Source organism: Pantherophis guttatus, chromosome 3 (genome assembly GCF_059756535.1).
Source record: "Pantherophis guttatus breed Tessera chromosome 3, ASM5975653v1, whole genome shotgun sequence".
NCBI classification, from domain to species: domain Eukaryota; kingdom Metazoa; phylum Chordata; class Lepidosauria; order Squamata; family Colubridae; genus Pantherophis; species Pantherophis guttatus.
In genome coordinates this window covers 176,866,374-176,879,641 of record NC_142065.1, presented here as the reverse complement: position 1 = coordinate 176,879,641, position 13,268 = coordinate 176,866,374, and the positions used below count along the sequence as shown (strand labels likewise).

Genomic DNA, 13,268 nt, shown 5'->3' with positions numbered 1-13,268 from the left:
GAACTGGGCATAAAGGATAGAGGAAGATGTTAAGTGAAGCTGTCGAGAGGGAGGAACAGCATACAGCGCCATGGCAACTGACACAAATGCCTGCTTTGGGGGGCTCTGAACAGATACCCAACAAATTAGTATGCAGGTAGAGTCAAGCTTTTCAGAGTCAACAACAGTGGGATTCTTTTTCAGGTAAGCAGAACGCAGCATCTGAAATTATATTTCTCATATATCCTGTTAAATCAGTACATTAGATTCATAGGAAAACAGAGAATAAACTAATGGTGAATGTTTTAGGTCTGAATATATATATATATTCCAAATGCACTTAAGATGAAGGGCAAAATTCTTCTCCTGAGATTTCTGAATACGAAAGAGCTGTGCATTCAACAGAACAAAATAGCTGTCTTTACAATATACTACTCAATTATTCATTTATTTAACACATTTATAACCTACTCGCTCCAGATAAAACTAGCCAGTAGCAACTTACAATATAAAAACAAAACATTAATAATAAAAGCTCACCAGTAGAAAAACAGAGTTAAGCTCACAAAGGACTATATAAAATTCAGAAACTGTGGATAACCAGAAAATGGCAGCCAGGCTTCTGTTGGGATTTCTCAGAGAAAGCAAAGGCCTTGTTAAATGTCTTCCACAGATCTAATACCATGCAAGAATAGATGGATCGAGGCCAAATTTCTTTAAAAAGTAAATGTAATCCCTACCATTTCAAAAGAAATGCATAATTTGAACTCCCTATTCAAACAATCAATTTCAACCATAGTTGCAACTGGGAAACTGTGACCATCCTAGACCAAGCCAAGGCCAAAAATGTTACGGAATTTCTAGAAGCTTGGCACCCTGACAAAGCCATCAATAGACATATAGACATATGCAATATTTATATACTATGCAAAGGAAATAATCAACAAGCCAAAAAGAGAACAAATAGACCAAAGCATCTCCCAACATTCAGCACCCAGATGAGCATTGATTAACTTCAAGATTAACATCAAACCAATAATCAAGTAAACAATACCCCAATAAAGGAACTGTCAAACAAGCCAACAATAAACAGCCCAATCAAAGAACCTCTAAACCATCCCCACCAACCCTGATAGGGCAAGCCACTAGAAAATAAACTGAGAGCAAACCCCATTCCTTACTTGCACTGATGATGTTACCTAGTATGGGTAATAAAACATCTACAAGAAAACAACCAAGCTCAGAAAGCATCAAGGATGTTGCTACAACCCTGAGCTACAAATATTCTCTTTGATCGGATCTCTTTTTCTACTGCACTTTTAAGCAGGTGCAGGTATCCTCTAGATTCTTAGTAAAGCATGTCTCTATGGCTCTTCTGATTTTCTGTTTAAGAGACCCTAATGCAGTGATGGCTAACCTTTTCTGGACCGAATGCTAATAGCACGTATGCGTGTGTGTGAATGCATGCATGTGCATCTGAACCCCCAAGATGCAATGTGCATGTGGCCCCTGTGCATGTGGCCGGCCCCCACGCATGCGTGTGCATCCCCTGCATGCACCCTGCCTTCCTGCGCATATGTGCGTACATCCTCCACATGTGTCCCCCTGCACGTGCGTGTGCCTCCCACATGCGCCCCACCTTCTTCTGCATGCGCACACAGCCGTCCTGCATGTACCCCACCACCCGCACATGCATAGCAGAGACCCAAAGACCAGCTGGCTGGCGGGAGGCATGCATGTATGTGCAGCAGAGCTGAACTGGAGCGATGGCTCGCATGTAATCAGAGTGGGTGCTGCGTGCCAGCTCTGGCATGTATGCCACAGGTTCGCCATCACGGCCCTAATGGAATGCCTGTTGCTAGGTTATGCCTCTTCGAAAAATTCCTGCTATAAACCTTTTCATTCTGAATATCTTTGCCAGCCTAGATGGAAATAGAACCACAGAATTTAATAGCATATGATTAATCCCGTTAAACCATTTCCTTCATACTTTTCACTGTAGGAAATAAAGCAAGGAAAAATCAAACAGGAAGTCTTTCTTCATAATACTTTTGTGACATTAGTTTATCACATCTTGTTCATGAATACCACTAGAATATTAGCTGCAAACCTTTACTTCCTGCTGGTCAATGAAGCACTTTCTTAATCTGCCCACATACTCCCATTTAGAAAATTTATATTCAGTTTCATTCTTTTTTGCATGAAAGTCAGCATTATAAATGAATCAAATAGGCCAAGAAATTAGGAAAGAAGAAAATAGCCAGTCTGTGGGTTTGGCAAAAATTAGCAAGCAACACAGATGGAGGAACAAAACAAACCAAAAATCTGAGGAAGGGAGGGAGGGAAGGAGGGAGGGAGGGAGTGGGGAAGGAAGGAAGGAAGGAAGGAAGGAAGGAAGGAAGGAAGGAAGGAAGGAAGGAAGGAAGGATTACAGAGATAATCAAATCTAATATCCTTAATTTAGTTTCAATTCATTTCAACACTGCCTTTATAGTTATTGTCAGCATTGCTACTGTTAGGCAAAGAACATTTTTAGGATCATCTTTAATTCTGAAGAAATGAAGAGACTAACAAATGAAGGCAATCTGATATTCAGCCTCTAAACTCCTCTTACCCATAAAAAATACTGAGCAGCTTCTTGACTATGCCAAAATCTCATCACTTTCTTTAATATGGTGTTTGTAATATTACATTAAAAGTATAAATAAAACTTCCACTGAAATAAATCCTCAAAAATCCATTAATTTTCTGTTGGATTAAATACTGAAGGCCCAAATGCAAAAAGGATGAATCTGGTAAATACAAAATGTACAAATAAGGAAGACTATATGTAGCTCAGGGATGAAATGAGGGGTCTTTAATGCTCTCTGAGCTTACTTCTTTTCTTGCAGACGGGACATCATCAGTGCTAGTTTGCTGTCAGTTTATATTCTGGTGACTTGCTTGCTGTGTGGGTAGAATTGGTCTTAGACATTTTTTGACTGGGCTTTTTACTGATGGCTCTTTGGCAGTTTCTTGATTGGGATATTGTTAACTTAAGTGTTGATCTGAAGTTAACCTTAGAATTAATCTATGCTGATCTGATTATTGGCAGAGAGGTGCTGGAGTCTTTTTCTCTTGGGGCTAATTGATTGCCTTTTTTGTATTGACTATAGATATTGTTAATATCTATGAGTCTATTGATGGCTGATTTGTCAGAGTGCCAGGCTTCTAGAAATTCCTTGGCATTTTTGGATTTGGCCTGGTCTAAGATTGTCACATTTTCCCAATTGAAACTATGGTTAAATCTGTCTATATATTGTGAAATTAAATAATTTTTATGAAAATTCTTTTGCACCTCTCCACCAGTAATCAGCACTCAGATCAGATAGATTAATTCCAAGGTTAACTTCAGACCAACAATCAAGAAACTGCCAAAGAGCCCTTAGTAAACAGCCCAACCAAAGAATCTTGAAGACTGCCTCCACCCACACTGACAGGCAAGATACCAGAATATGAACTGACAGCAAACAGCACTCCTTACTAGCATTGATGATGTTACCTATTTAGGGTAATGAAACATCTGCAAGCTCAGAGAGTACCAAAGATCCCTCAAAGATCTTTAAGGCTCTTAGGAGCCTTGGTGGCGCAGTGGACTAAAGTGCTGTTAAGTAGCACTTAGCTGCCAGCTGCCTGCAATTACTGTGAGTTCAAATCTCACTAGGCTCAAGGTTGACTCAGCCTTCCATCCTTCCGAGGTAGGTAAAATGAGGACCCGGATTGTGGGGGCAATAAACTGACTTTGTATTAAAAAAAGAACACCGCTTGGGGGTGGGTGGGCGAAAGCCCTACTAAGCAGGTATATACAAAAATATGAAGGCTATTGTTTAACGCATTGTAAGCCGCCCTGAGACTCCGGAGAAGGGCGGCATATAAATCGAACCAATAAATAAAATAAATAAATAAAGAGACTTCTGCTTAACCATCAAATGAAAACCTTATGATGATCACAGACCATAAGGAGGATGGGATACAATCAATTAAAAAGCATAAAAGGTAAATCAGAGTCCAAAATAATAATATTTTTTTAAAAAGTTAGAGCAGATAAAACAGAAAGTATATAGTAAAACAAGAGTCTAAAAGGAATCTAGAAGAATTAGTTGGGTTTAGAGAAGTATAAAAGTTAGTATGTGGCAGACTATATCCATCACATTACTAGATGTTTGTTTCCATCATCTGACAGATTTTAAACACTGCTGTGCAGAACCTGGCAGCATTATATGCTGTCTCAGGGTTGGTATCTGAAAGCAGTTGGCATCTGTAGAATTGCTCTGTGAGCCCTGGATATTTGTGCAATATTAGTGAGATGATGGTAATACAGATGTCTCTGTAACACAAGCTCTAGAGAAGCACATGATCTTTGGGCGGCCATAAATAAAGAAGTTTGCCATAACTTTAAAATAAGGAAACATATGTTTTAACAGAATATGAAAGGAAGATGTTCATGCTAGGAGGAAGATGTTCATGCTAATGGAGCAAAAATATTGCATTTTATTTTATTGATAATGGTTGTCTAAATTTTGAACTAAAAGATCTTTAAAAAAGGATGGAGAAACCATGCACTCTGTGGCTGTTCGCTCAAAGCACCTTGACAGCTTTGAGTGAATAAATATATTTTGACTTTCCACTGATTATCTGGTGATTTTGACTAAGTTCCTAACTTGAAAACGAACAAAGAAAAGGAATAAATCTCATATTTCGTACACTCTCATAGTTGTGCAATTGCTTACTGCCTTTTGCTACTCACACTTTGCAAATTCAGCTTAATACATCTTTACAAAGAGGAACCCCTTCACTTTTGCATATAAATTATTGCAGCATTACAGATTTCTATTGAGAGCCAGTTTGGTCTAGTGGTAAAGGCTCTAGGCTAGAAAGTGGAAGACCATATACCTCTTTTTATTTATACATTATTGTGACATTTCCCTCTAAACAAGTCTCTCTAGAGGCAATATATATTAAAGAAACTAAGAACATTAAGATGGCATTTACATCGCTTACTGGTGTATAGAATAAAGCAAAGAGAATGACATTATGCATAATAAATGTCCCATGCTAATCCAAACAAATCTATATGCAGTAAATCAATGATAAAGCAAGCCATTATTCATTTACAATAAAAACCAGAACTAAACAATGTGGTTGGTACCCAATAATTAGTTATAGGAAAAATATAATCTATCCCTGAAAGTAGCATCATTTTGTACATATTTGTGAATGAAGATAAATTGCACAGGCAGAAAGATAATATTCATGCATATATAAACAGTTTGTGAAAGAGAAAAACACTATTGCTTCATTCTTCCATTTTTCTTCCTCAGAAAGACTGATTCCTGTCTTCTTCACTACACCATTAAACAATCTAAATATTAAAAGACTGATGAATTACACCATTCCAGGAACAACCATATAGGATTTCTGAAAAGCATTGCAATATAAACACAGCAAAAAAGGAGGCAATGAAAAATTCGTGCCAATTCCAGCTGTCCTTCTCCTCAAGCAACTATCATAAGTAAGTTATGTAATTCTCTTTGAAGGATTTGTTTCCTTAAGCAGGGTATCAATAGCTAATTATTTGAAATACATGACAGATCCATTAAACTGGCACAAAGTATATTGCCCAACCATTCTCACAAGCCTTTCTAAAAACATAGTAGATAACTTCTTTAACCTGTCTTACTTACTCTTTCCCCATCACTTATTTAATATTTTAATATTTCTTAATTCATTCACCATAGTCTTATCTTCATCATAGGCCTATTCTGGTCTATTAGAATAAACCCTGAATTTTTACATTCCTTAGATCAGTGTTTTTCAAACTTGGCAACTGGAGCATTGGAAATGATGGTCATATGACTATGACTGATTGCAGTGGTGCAGCCGTATGGCAGTACTAAAGCAGACACAGGTTTATCAAATTTTAATCTCACAGGAGTCATGGGCCCTGGATTTTGCATGCATTGTGTAAATGAGCCTATTTATGTTGTTTCAAAAATAGAAGCCCTAGGATGTGCTATTTTGTCCTGTTGAAGGTTGCAAACAAACACGAAAGATTTAGTAGTATATAGAAAATTAATATGCATGCCATTGAGTCTATGTCATTGTTGATGATTCACAAAAATGCTATACACATTTTTTCTCAATATCCCTTTTAATGTGGTTTAACTATAGCTTAGGTATAATGGAGTTTGTTTGGTTTTTTTCATCTGAACATTTTCTACTTAGCATTTTTCATTCTTGTAGAGAGAAAGTTGATTAAATAAGCCTAAATCTGGCAAAATGACATCAATTTCTGTTTAATACAACACCTAGAAGGCAGAAATGCTTGGCATCTATAATAGTGTTTATTAATCAAAATTTATGTAAGAAGTTAGGAAGAAAAGGATATAGCCTTTATTCAGTACTCCCTTCTTTGCCCATAACGCTGTTAGGAAAAATGATCTTTATCCTAAAGGAATTGGGTGACACCCAAGGATGCCATTTGACTGTAATGGAACTTATTTGAAAATCAAGGAAATGTATGTATGAGTATGTATATGTATTTGAATGTTTCTGGACTTGTAGATGTAAAAAAAGGTTTAAATATTATTTACTTTCCTTGAAATTTGCTTTACTAGGAAGATACCTTCTGAAATATTGATACATGTATATACTTCCCAGGCTTAGTAAAAGAAATTTTGTTCAGCTAATGTTTGGGGCTTTTAAATACCCAGGTCTTTTTACACCCCACCTCCCCCCAGATATCCTACAAGCCAGGATAATCTTTTGGAATGTTCATGGAAGTACACGGAATGAGAGGCTGCCAACCACTTTTCTCTCAAATACAAAAACTATGAAAAAAAGCAAATTATACCTTATTCCCTGTAATCATAATCAATATCTGTCAGCCCTTCAAGGTAGATTAGATTAGGAAACCAACCTTATGAATGCTAATAATACTTTTATTATAAGCTTACAGTAAAAGAATCTTGCAAATCTGAATACACTTCTTCCCTCCATCCTTTATGTTCCAGAGAATTACAAATTAGGTCTGAGACACTTCCTCAAATTATTTTCTGCCTTGGACTCAAATCTCTTGTCTGATTGTGTCTTTGTTGTAGTTCATCCTCCTGTTCTTCAAGTTTATTAATACTGGTCATTTTATCTCATCATTTTCCTCCTCTACACAAAAATAAAATGACATGCAAAGAGGACCTGTCCAAAAGTATTGTCCAATTTAATGGAATACACTTTCCAAAGATACTTATTTGGAGAATCTCATTTTTTTTCTCTTCAGTATTTTAAATTTTAAGTTTTTACCAGCAGTATCATAGAATGCAACTTTGATAGGTGTCTCTATTTCATTGTTGTCTTGTCCTTTTCTATACTTTTATAACCTGACATTATTATTGCAGAACAGATTGGTCAGGTAATGAAAGTATTAATGTTATTTTATGCCCAACATTGCACCATTTATGAAAAGTGGGTAATAAATCTGATTGATGCAGGAATTTAATGACCTGACCTAACACTGCCCTGTCACAATTATTTTGGTTTGCTTATTCTATAAATTTTTGGGAAACAAACAAAACAAACGTAACGGCTTGAAAATGAGAAAATACTATCCTAATGATTGGCGCAACAAAACCATGTTTATAGCCTATTACATGGTTTCATTGGCAGTACCTATATCTCTAATGATCTGTAGGTCTTCTCTCAGCTTATAATAGCTCATGAAGCCCTATCTATAAAGATACAATTTTAAATGATGATTAATGTGCAGTTTTTAAACCATTTAATAAAACATAGAATTTTTCATTGTTCCAATGTCCTTCTGATTCTGACACTTCAAAAAAAAAAATCTTTTAATGTTGACAAGCATCTGGAACAAAGCATTCTAGAGTAACACTTGCCCCAGAGATGTTATACTGAGAATGTGACAGGTATAGCAATAAAAAGCAGAACAATGCATATTTTCCTGTGCCTTTGGTAAACCCAACAACAATAAATTTCTTTCAAATGCTGTTCCTGACAAGAAGTTTATTACTATTTAATACATTGCTATATAAGGAGCCTTGGTGGCGCAGTGGACTAAGTGCTGTTAAAGTAGCACTTAGCTGCCAGCAGCCTGCAATTACTGCAAGTTCAAATCTCACCAGGCTCAAGGTTGACTCAGCCTTCCATCCTTTCGAGGTAGGTAAAATGAGGACCCGGATTGTGGGGGCAATAAACTGACTTTGTATAAAAAAGAACACCGCTTGGGGGGGGGGGCGAAAGCCCTACTAAGCAGGTATATACAAAAGTATGAAGGCTATTGCTTAATGCATTGTAAGCCGCCCTGAGTCTCCGGAAAAGGGCGGCATATAAATCGAACTAAGAAAGAAAGAAAGAAAGAAAGAAAGAAAGAAAGAAAGAAAGAAAGAAAGAAAGAATAAAGAATGCGTCTACATAATTCAGATGCTGAACAAAATATAAATGACACCAATTACTTCACCTCAAGAAAGCTTTACTTTTAATAGCTGTTGGGTGAACTGTGGGAACAGCGAAGGTTTTTAATCCTTTGTCCAAACAAAAGGTTCCAAAACTACTATTATCCTTAAACCAAACAGAAATATAATTCACTCTTCGATCCTTCAATCATTGGTTTGTAAGACTGCAAAGGCTGGGCTTACGTGCAGCAGATTTAAATTGAAATCAACAGTCATTTCAGGAAGTGATAGGATGGACAGAATAGGATTGCTATATGTTCCCCTGCCCCACATACAAAAAGTCTCTATACACACAGAAAATCAGAATAACTGACATTTTGAATTCTGGAACTGTGTTGATCCAAAATCGAAATTATTAATTACACCCACACTTGCTGTTCAGTAAGGCATATTGCAACAGCCAATTGGAAACTTCCAATGACTAGATTTATGCTCCAAATTAGACGTGTCATGGGTTTATATTATCTGCCTTTAAAATACTCAACACTCACAACAGGGATGCTAGGCATATGTTCAGAAGTATGATAAATAAATGTTTGCTTTTAAAACCCAGAGAACTTTTATTACTGGTGATATAAAAACTACAAATTATTATTATGCATAAGATGTTGGAAAATCATGATCGCATACAGTTTGGACTATATTCTCATCAACTATCTATGCAAAGTGTAGCTAGGTCTCTCTTCTTACATCTAGAACAGTGGTTCCCAACCTTTTTTTGGCCATGCTCCACCTAAGCATCTCAAAAATCCTGAAGGCCCCCTCCTGTGACATATAATTCTTACTATTCAAAAAGTGAACTCCTACTCACAGGAGGAAGCCTAAAACTTGGTTTAAACAAGGTTTCAATTGCCCCCATTAAAAATCAAATTGCCCCTCTGTGGGACGTGGGGCCCAGGTTGGGAACCACTGATCTAGAGTAAAATGTAAAATGTAAGTAACATTAGGGAACAAATTAAATAAGACAGAGGCAAATAGTAACCTTCTGCACAAAAGTGTTCATTTCCTATTAATCAACTTGGGACTGCAATTTAACATTCTTTAGAAAGAATTCAGCCTAATGAGGGACCCAATTGTTTACACACACACACACACACACACACACACACACACTAATGTTACTATAGTATAACTATATTATATACACAACATTCCTCCCAACAAGGAAATTTATCAGTGGTACATTAGGTATTCCAGTATTATTTCACTTTTACCTTTGAAAATACTGTGTAGTTTTTTTGAATATTACATAATTATTAATGCAGCAGCACCACACTTCTAGGAGAGGGGTCCTTGTCTTTATGAAATCCAATAGAGTAAATGAATAATATACTTTTTACTGAAGTCATAGTAAATATAATATTCAAAAATATTCAAAAGTTGAATAGCATCTGTAACAGATAAAGGATTCCAAACTTATTCTTAACTGAAGAGTCCTTACCAGTGTATCAAAGATAGAACATGTAAACATGCCTTAATGGTATTTTAATATTAGATAAACTAAGCATTTTTTATGACTATTAGATCATAGTATTTAATATTAGATAAACTAAGCAAATTCTGGATAGTTGCAACTATTTAGGACTATTGATCAATATCACTTAGTTGTTAAAGTACAATAATTTAGAGATTTCCCATGGATGTTATGGCAAATTAGACATCCCTAAAGGAGTGGGGAGGGACACAGTGGCTCAGTGGCTAAAACACTGAGCTTGTCCATCGAAAGGTCGGCAGTTCAATGGTTCAAATCCCTAGTGCTGCGTAGGGAGAGAGCTAGAGCTCATGTTTGGCTATGTTGATCTTCAAAAGTGTACATTTTTACTTCACTAAGGCTTTAATCACGCGATGGCTCAGTGGCTAAGACACTGAGCTTGTCGATTGAAAGGTTGGCAGTTCAGAGGATCGAATCCCTAGTGCCGGGTAACGGGGTGAGCTCCCAGCTTCTGCCAGTCTAGCAGTTCAAAAGCACGTAAAAAATGCAAATAGAAAAATAGGGACCACCTTTGGTGGGAAGGTAACAGCATTCTGTGCATTTTTGGCGTTTAGTCATGCCAGCCACATGACCACAGAGATGTCTTTGGACAGTGCTGGCTCTTCGGCTTTGAAACGGAGATGAGCACCACGCCCTAGAGTTGGGAACAACTACCACATATGTGTGAAGGGCATTTCAGGAAAGATTGGCAGCCAGACAGTATACATACAGTATATAAAAAGTATACAAAATGCTCTTATTCTTATATACTAGTATTTTATATTCTAGCATATAAAAATAAGAGCAAACCTCACTCCTTTCTATCACTGATCATGTTGCTTAATTTGGTAATGAAATGTCTGCAAGAAAACCACCAAACTCAGAGAGTATCAAGAACCCCACAGTCGGCTATTCCCAAAGCACTTAGTGATGCAAACTTTTCTGATCTGAAAAAAAAAAATGGCTGTGGATTCAGCATTTCTTTTCCTAGTATCCCTTAGGTTGCCCTCAGCTGAAAAAGCACAGTCATTCAAATGCTATTATTGACAGAATCCAGAATGAATATTTAAGAGCAAACCACATATGTTGTTCCCAGCATTCTAGGAATGTTTGTTCATTTATTTCTGAATGTAAACATAGGCAACATCTCCACCTCTGACTTTAATAGTTTGGAGACTTTTTTGTTTTAATTTTTTTTAAAGCTATTTGGACTTATAATAATACAGAATGATGCTAACTTTCTCTCTGGATATTTATTTTATCGTCCATTCAGCACATATGCAGACACTCTGTATACGTGTGGTATATATTTTGTCTGACAGATGTTGCAAATTATTAATCCCCCGGAAGTCCCATGGATTAAATCTTAAATCTCTAAACATTTCTAATTGTTGCAGCATGCAGTACAACCCTGTGGTAAAAATGACTCAGAGTTTCACTGAAACAAATAAACATCTGACTTTCTTAATTAAGCCTCAAGTTTCAACATGATTTTTCTATTGATTTTTTTAATTGTTTCTGTACTTGACAACAGTGTTCCTGGAAAAAAAAAGAAAGAAAGAAAACCCAAGGTATTCTTCAAGGTATTACACTTTCATCTGTGCTACATACCTGCAACCCTTCAATAGCCAGTCTGAGGATTGAAGGGGTCAATTTGGAGGCTTGCTTGAAGGAAAAATTACTCCAGTCTATAATTAGAATGAAGCCGTTTATCTGAAGCTCTTGATCTTCAATCAGAATTTCCAAGGACAAGAGAATAGCCCGTAAAATATCTACGAAGGAATTTCTAAGAATGGGAGAAAAGAGAAAAAAATCATTACTGCTTCTTAAAATCATTCAAAAAATGTCTTAATCATTTTCATAAGTTGGAAGCAAAAACAAAAACACTTGCTTTTGTGGCATTAGACAAATTCAGCTCATTTTCTACCAGTAGAAATTGTGACAAAGTGATGACTTTACTTCTTTGAACCTGTGCAAAGTTATTTTTGGAATTTCTTCTCATTATTATGTATAATAGGCATTGTTAGAATATCAAGATATAACAACTAAAACAAAATATTTTGAGAGCCCCATGAACCATAGCAGTGGTGGGATTCAATTTTTTTTACTACTGGTTCTGTGGGCGTGGCTTGGTGGGTATGGTGTGGTGTGGCTTGGTGGGCATGGCTTGGTGGGCATAGCAGGGGAAGGATACTGCAAAATCTCCATTCCCTCCCGACTCCAGGGGAAGGTGACTGCAAAATCCCCATTTCCTCCCAATCAGCTGGGACTCGGGAGGCAGAGAATAGATGGAGGTGGAGCCAGTTAGAGGTGGTAATTACCAGTTCTCCAAACTACTCAAAATTTCCACTATCAGTTCTCCAGAACTGGTCAGAACCTGTTGAATACCACCTCTGAATCATGGAAAAAATTGAGTCCTGTGAACCATAGAATTTTACAAAGCAAAAAGAAAATAGTTTTTGGCTATCAAAATAGAAGTCAGGAATAAGGAGAAAATATAGTATAATCATAGGGCTGGGAAAATTTATTTTCTTCTCACCAGAGCGAATGATACTAGAATTTACTTTTAATCCTTGTTAACTTTAATTTGCTGAGATAAATAAATGTGGTTTCTTGTACTAGATTTTTCATTCCTGATCTTTGGAATTGCTATCCTCAAAGTTATCTGTTCAATAAATCATAAAATTGTGGCACAATATATTATTATAGTAAATAAAGTAAAATTTTTTAGAAACGATCAGTGGACTGTAATGAATGCAATGAACAAAGCTATTTCCCAGTTACGTCTTCTGTCCAACCACATCATTCTTGCTAACACAGGAGGCTTGACAATGAGGCTTTTAGATCTAAATTGGACTGGAGATGGAATCCCATCACAATGACATCTTATTCTACAATATTTTCCCCCTCCATGTGATAAAAGTATATGAGTTAATAGATAAATGGACAGGCTGGTAATCTGGCCAATGAATTAGAAAATTTCCGCTACCGGTTCTCCAGAACTGATCAGAACCTTCTGAAACCCACCTCTGGAATGAACAAGTTAAGATTGAAAGAAGGGCATTTTTGTTTCAAAACTGCCTGCTTGGGCTGTATATGTGTGCATATTGATATATTTTTTAACCTTGTACTGTATATATATCTTTAGTTTCACAAGTGTGTATGTGAGTGAGTGATATCTTTCCTTTGTCCTTGTGTTTGTTTTGAGATGCTATCTATTGCATACAGTATTTATATCCTACTTTTTCTCTAGGAGGTCAAGGCAACAGGCTTATTTCTTCCATTTTATCTTTACAAGAAGATCTCTTTAA

At 36.5% G+C, this 13,268-nt stretch overlaps 1 protein-coding gene across 1 annotated transcript in view; it reads right to left on the bottom strand.

The window, feature by feature from the left end:
- CLVS1 (clavesin 1) overlaps positions 1-13,268 on the bottom strand; it is a 34,908-nt gene that overhangs the window by 13,161 nt on the left and 8,479 nt on the right. The window contains exon 2 of the mRNA XM_034429843.3: positions 11,569-11,743. Coding sequence (XP_034285734.1) covers positions 11,569-11,743 — 175 coding nt within the window. The remainder of the gene's footprint in view (positions 1-11,568; positions 11,744-13,268) is intronic.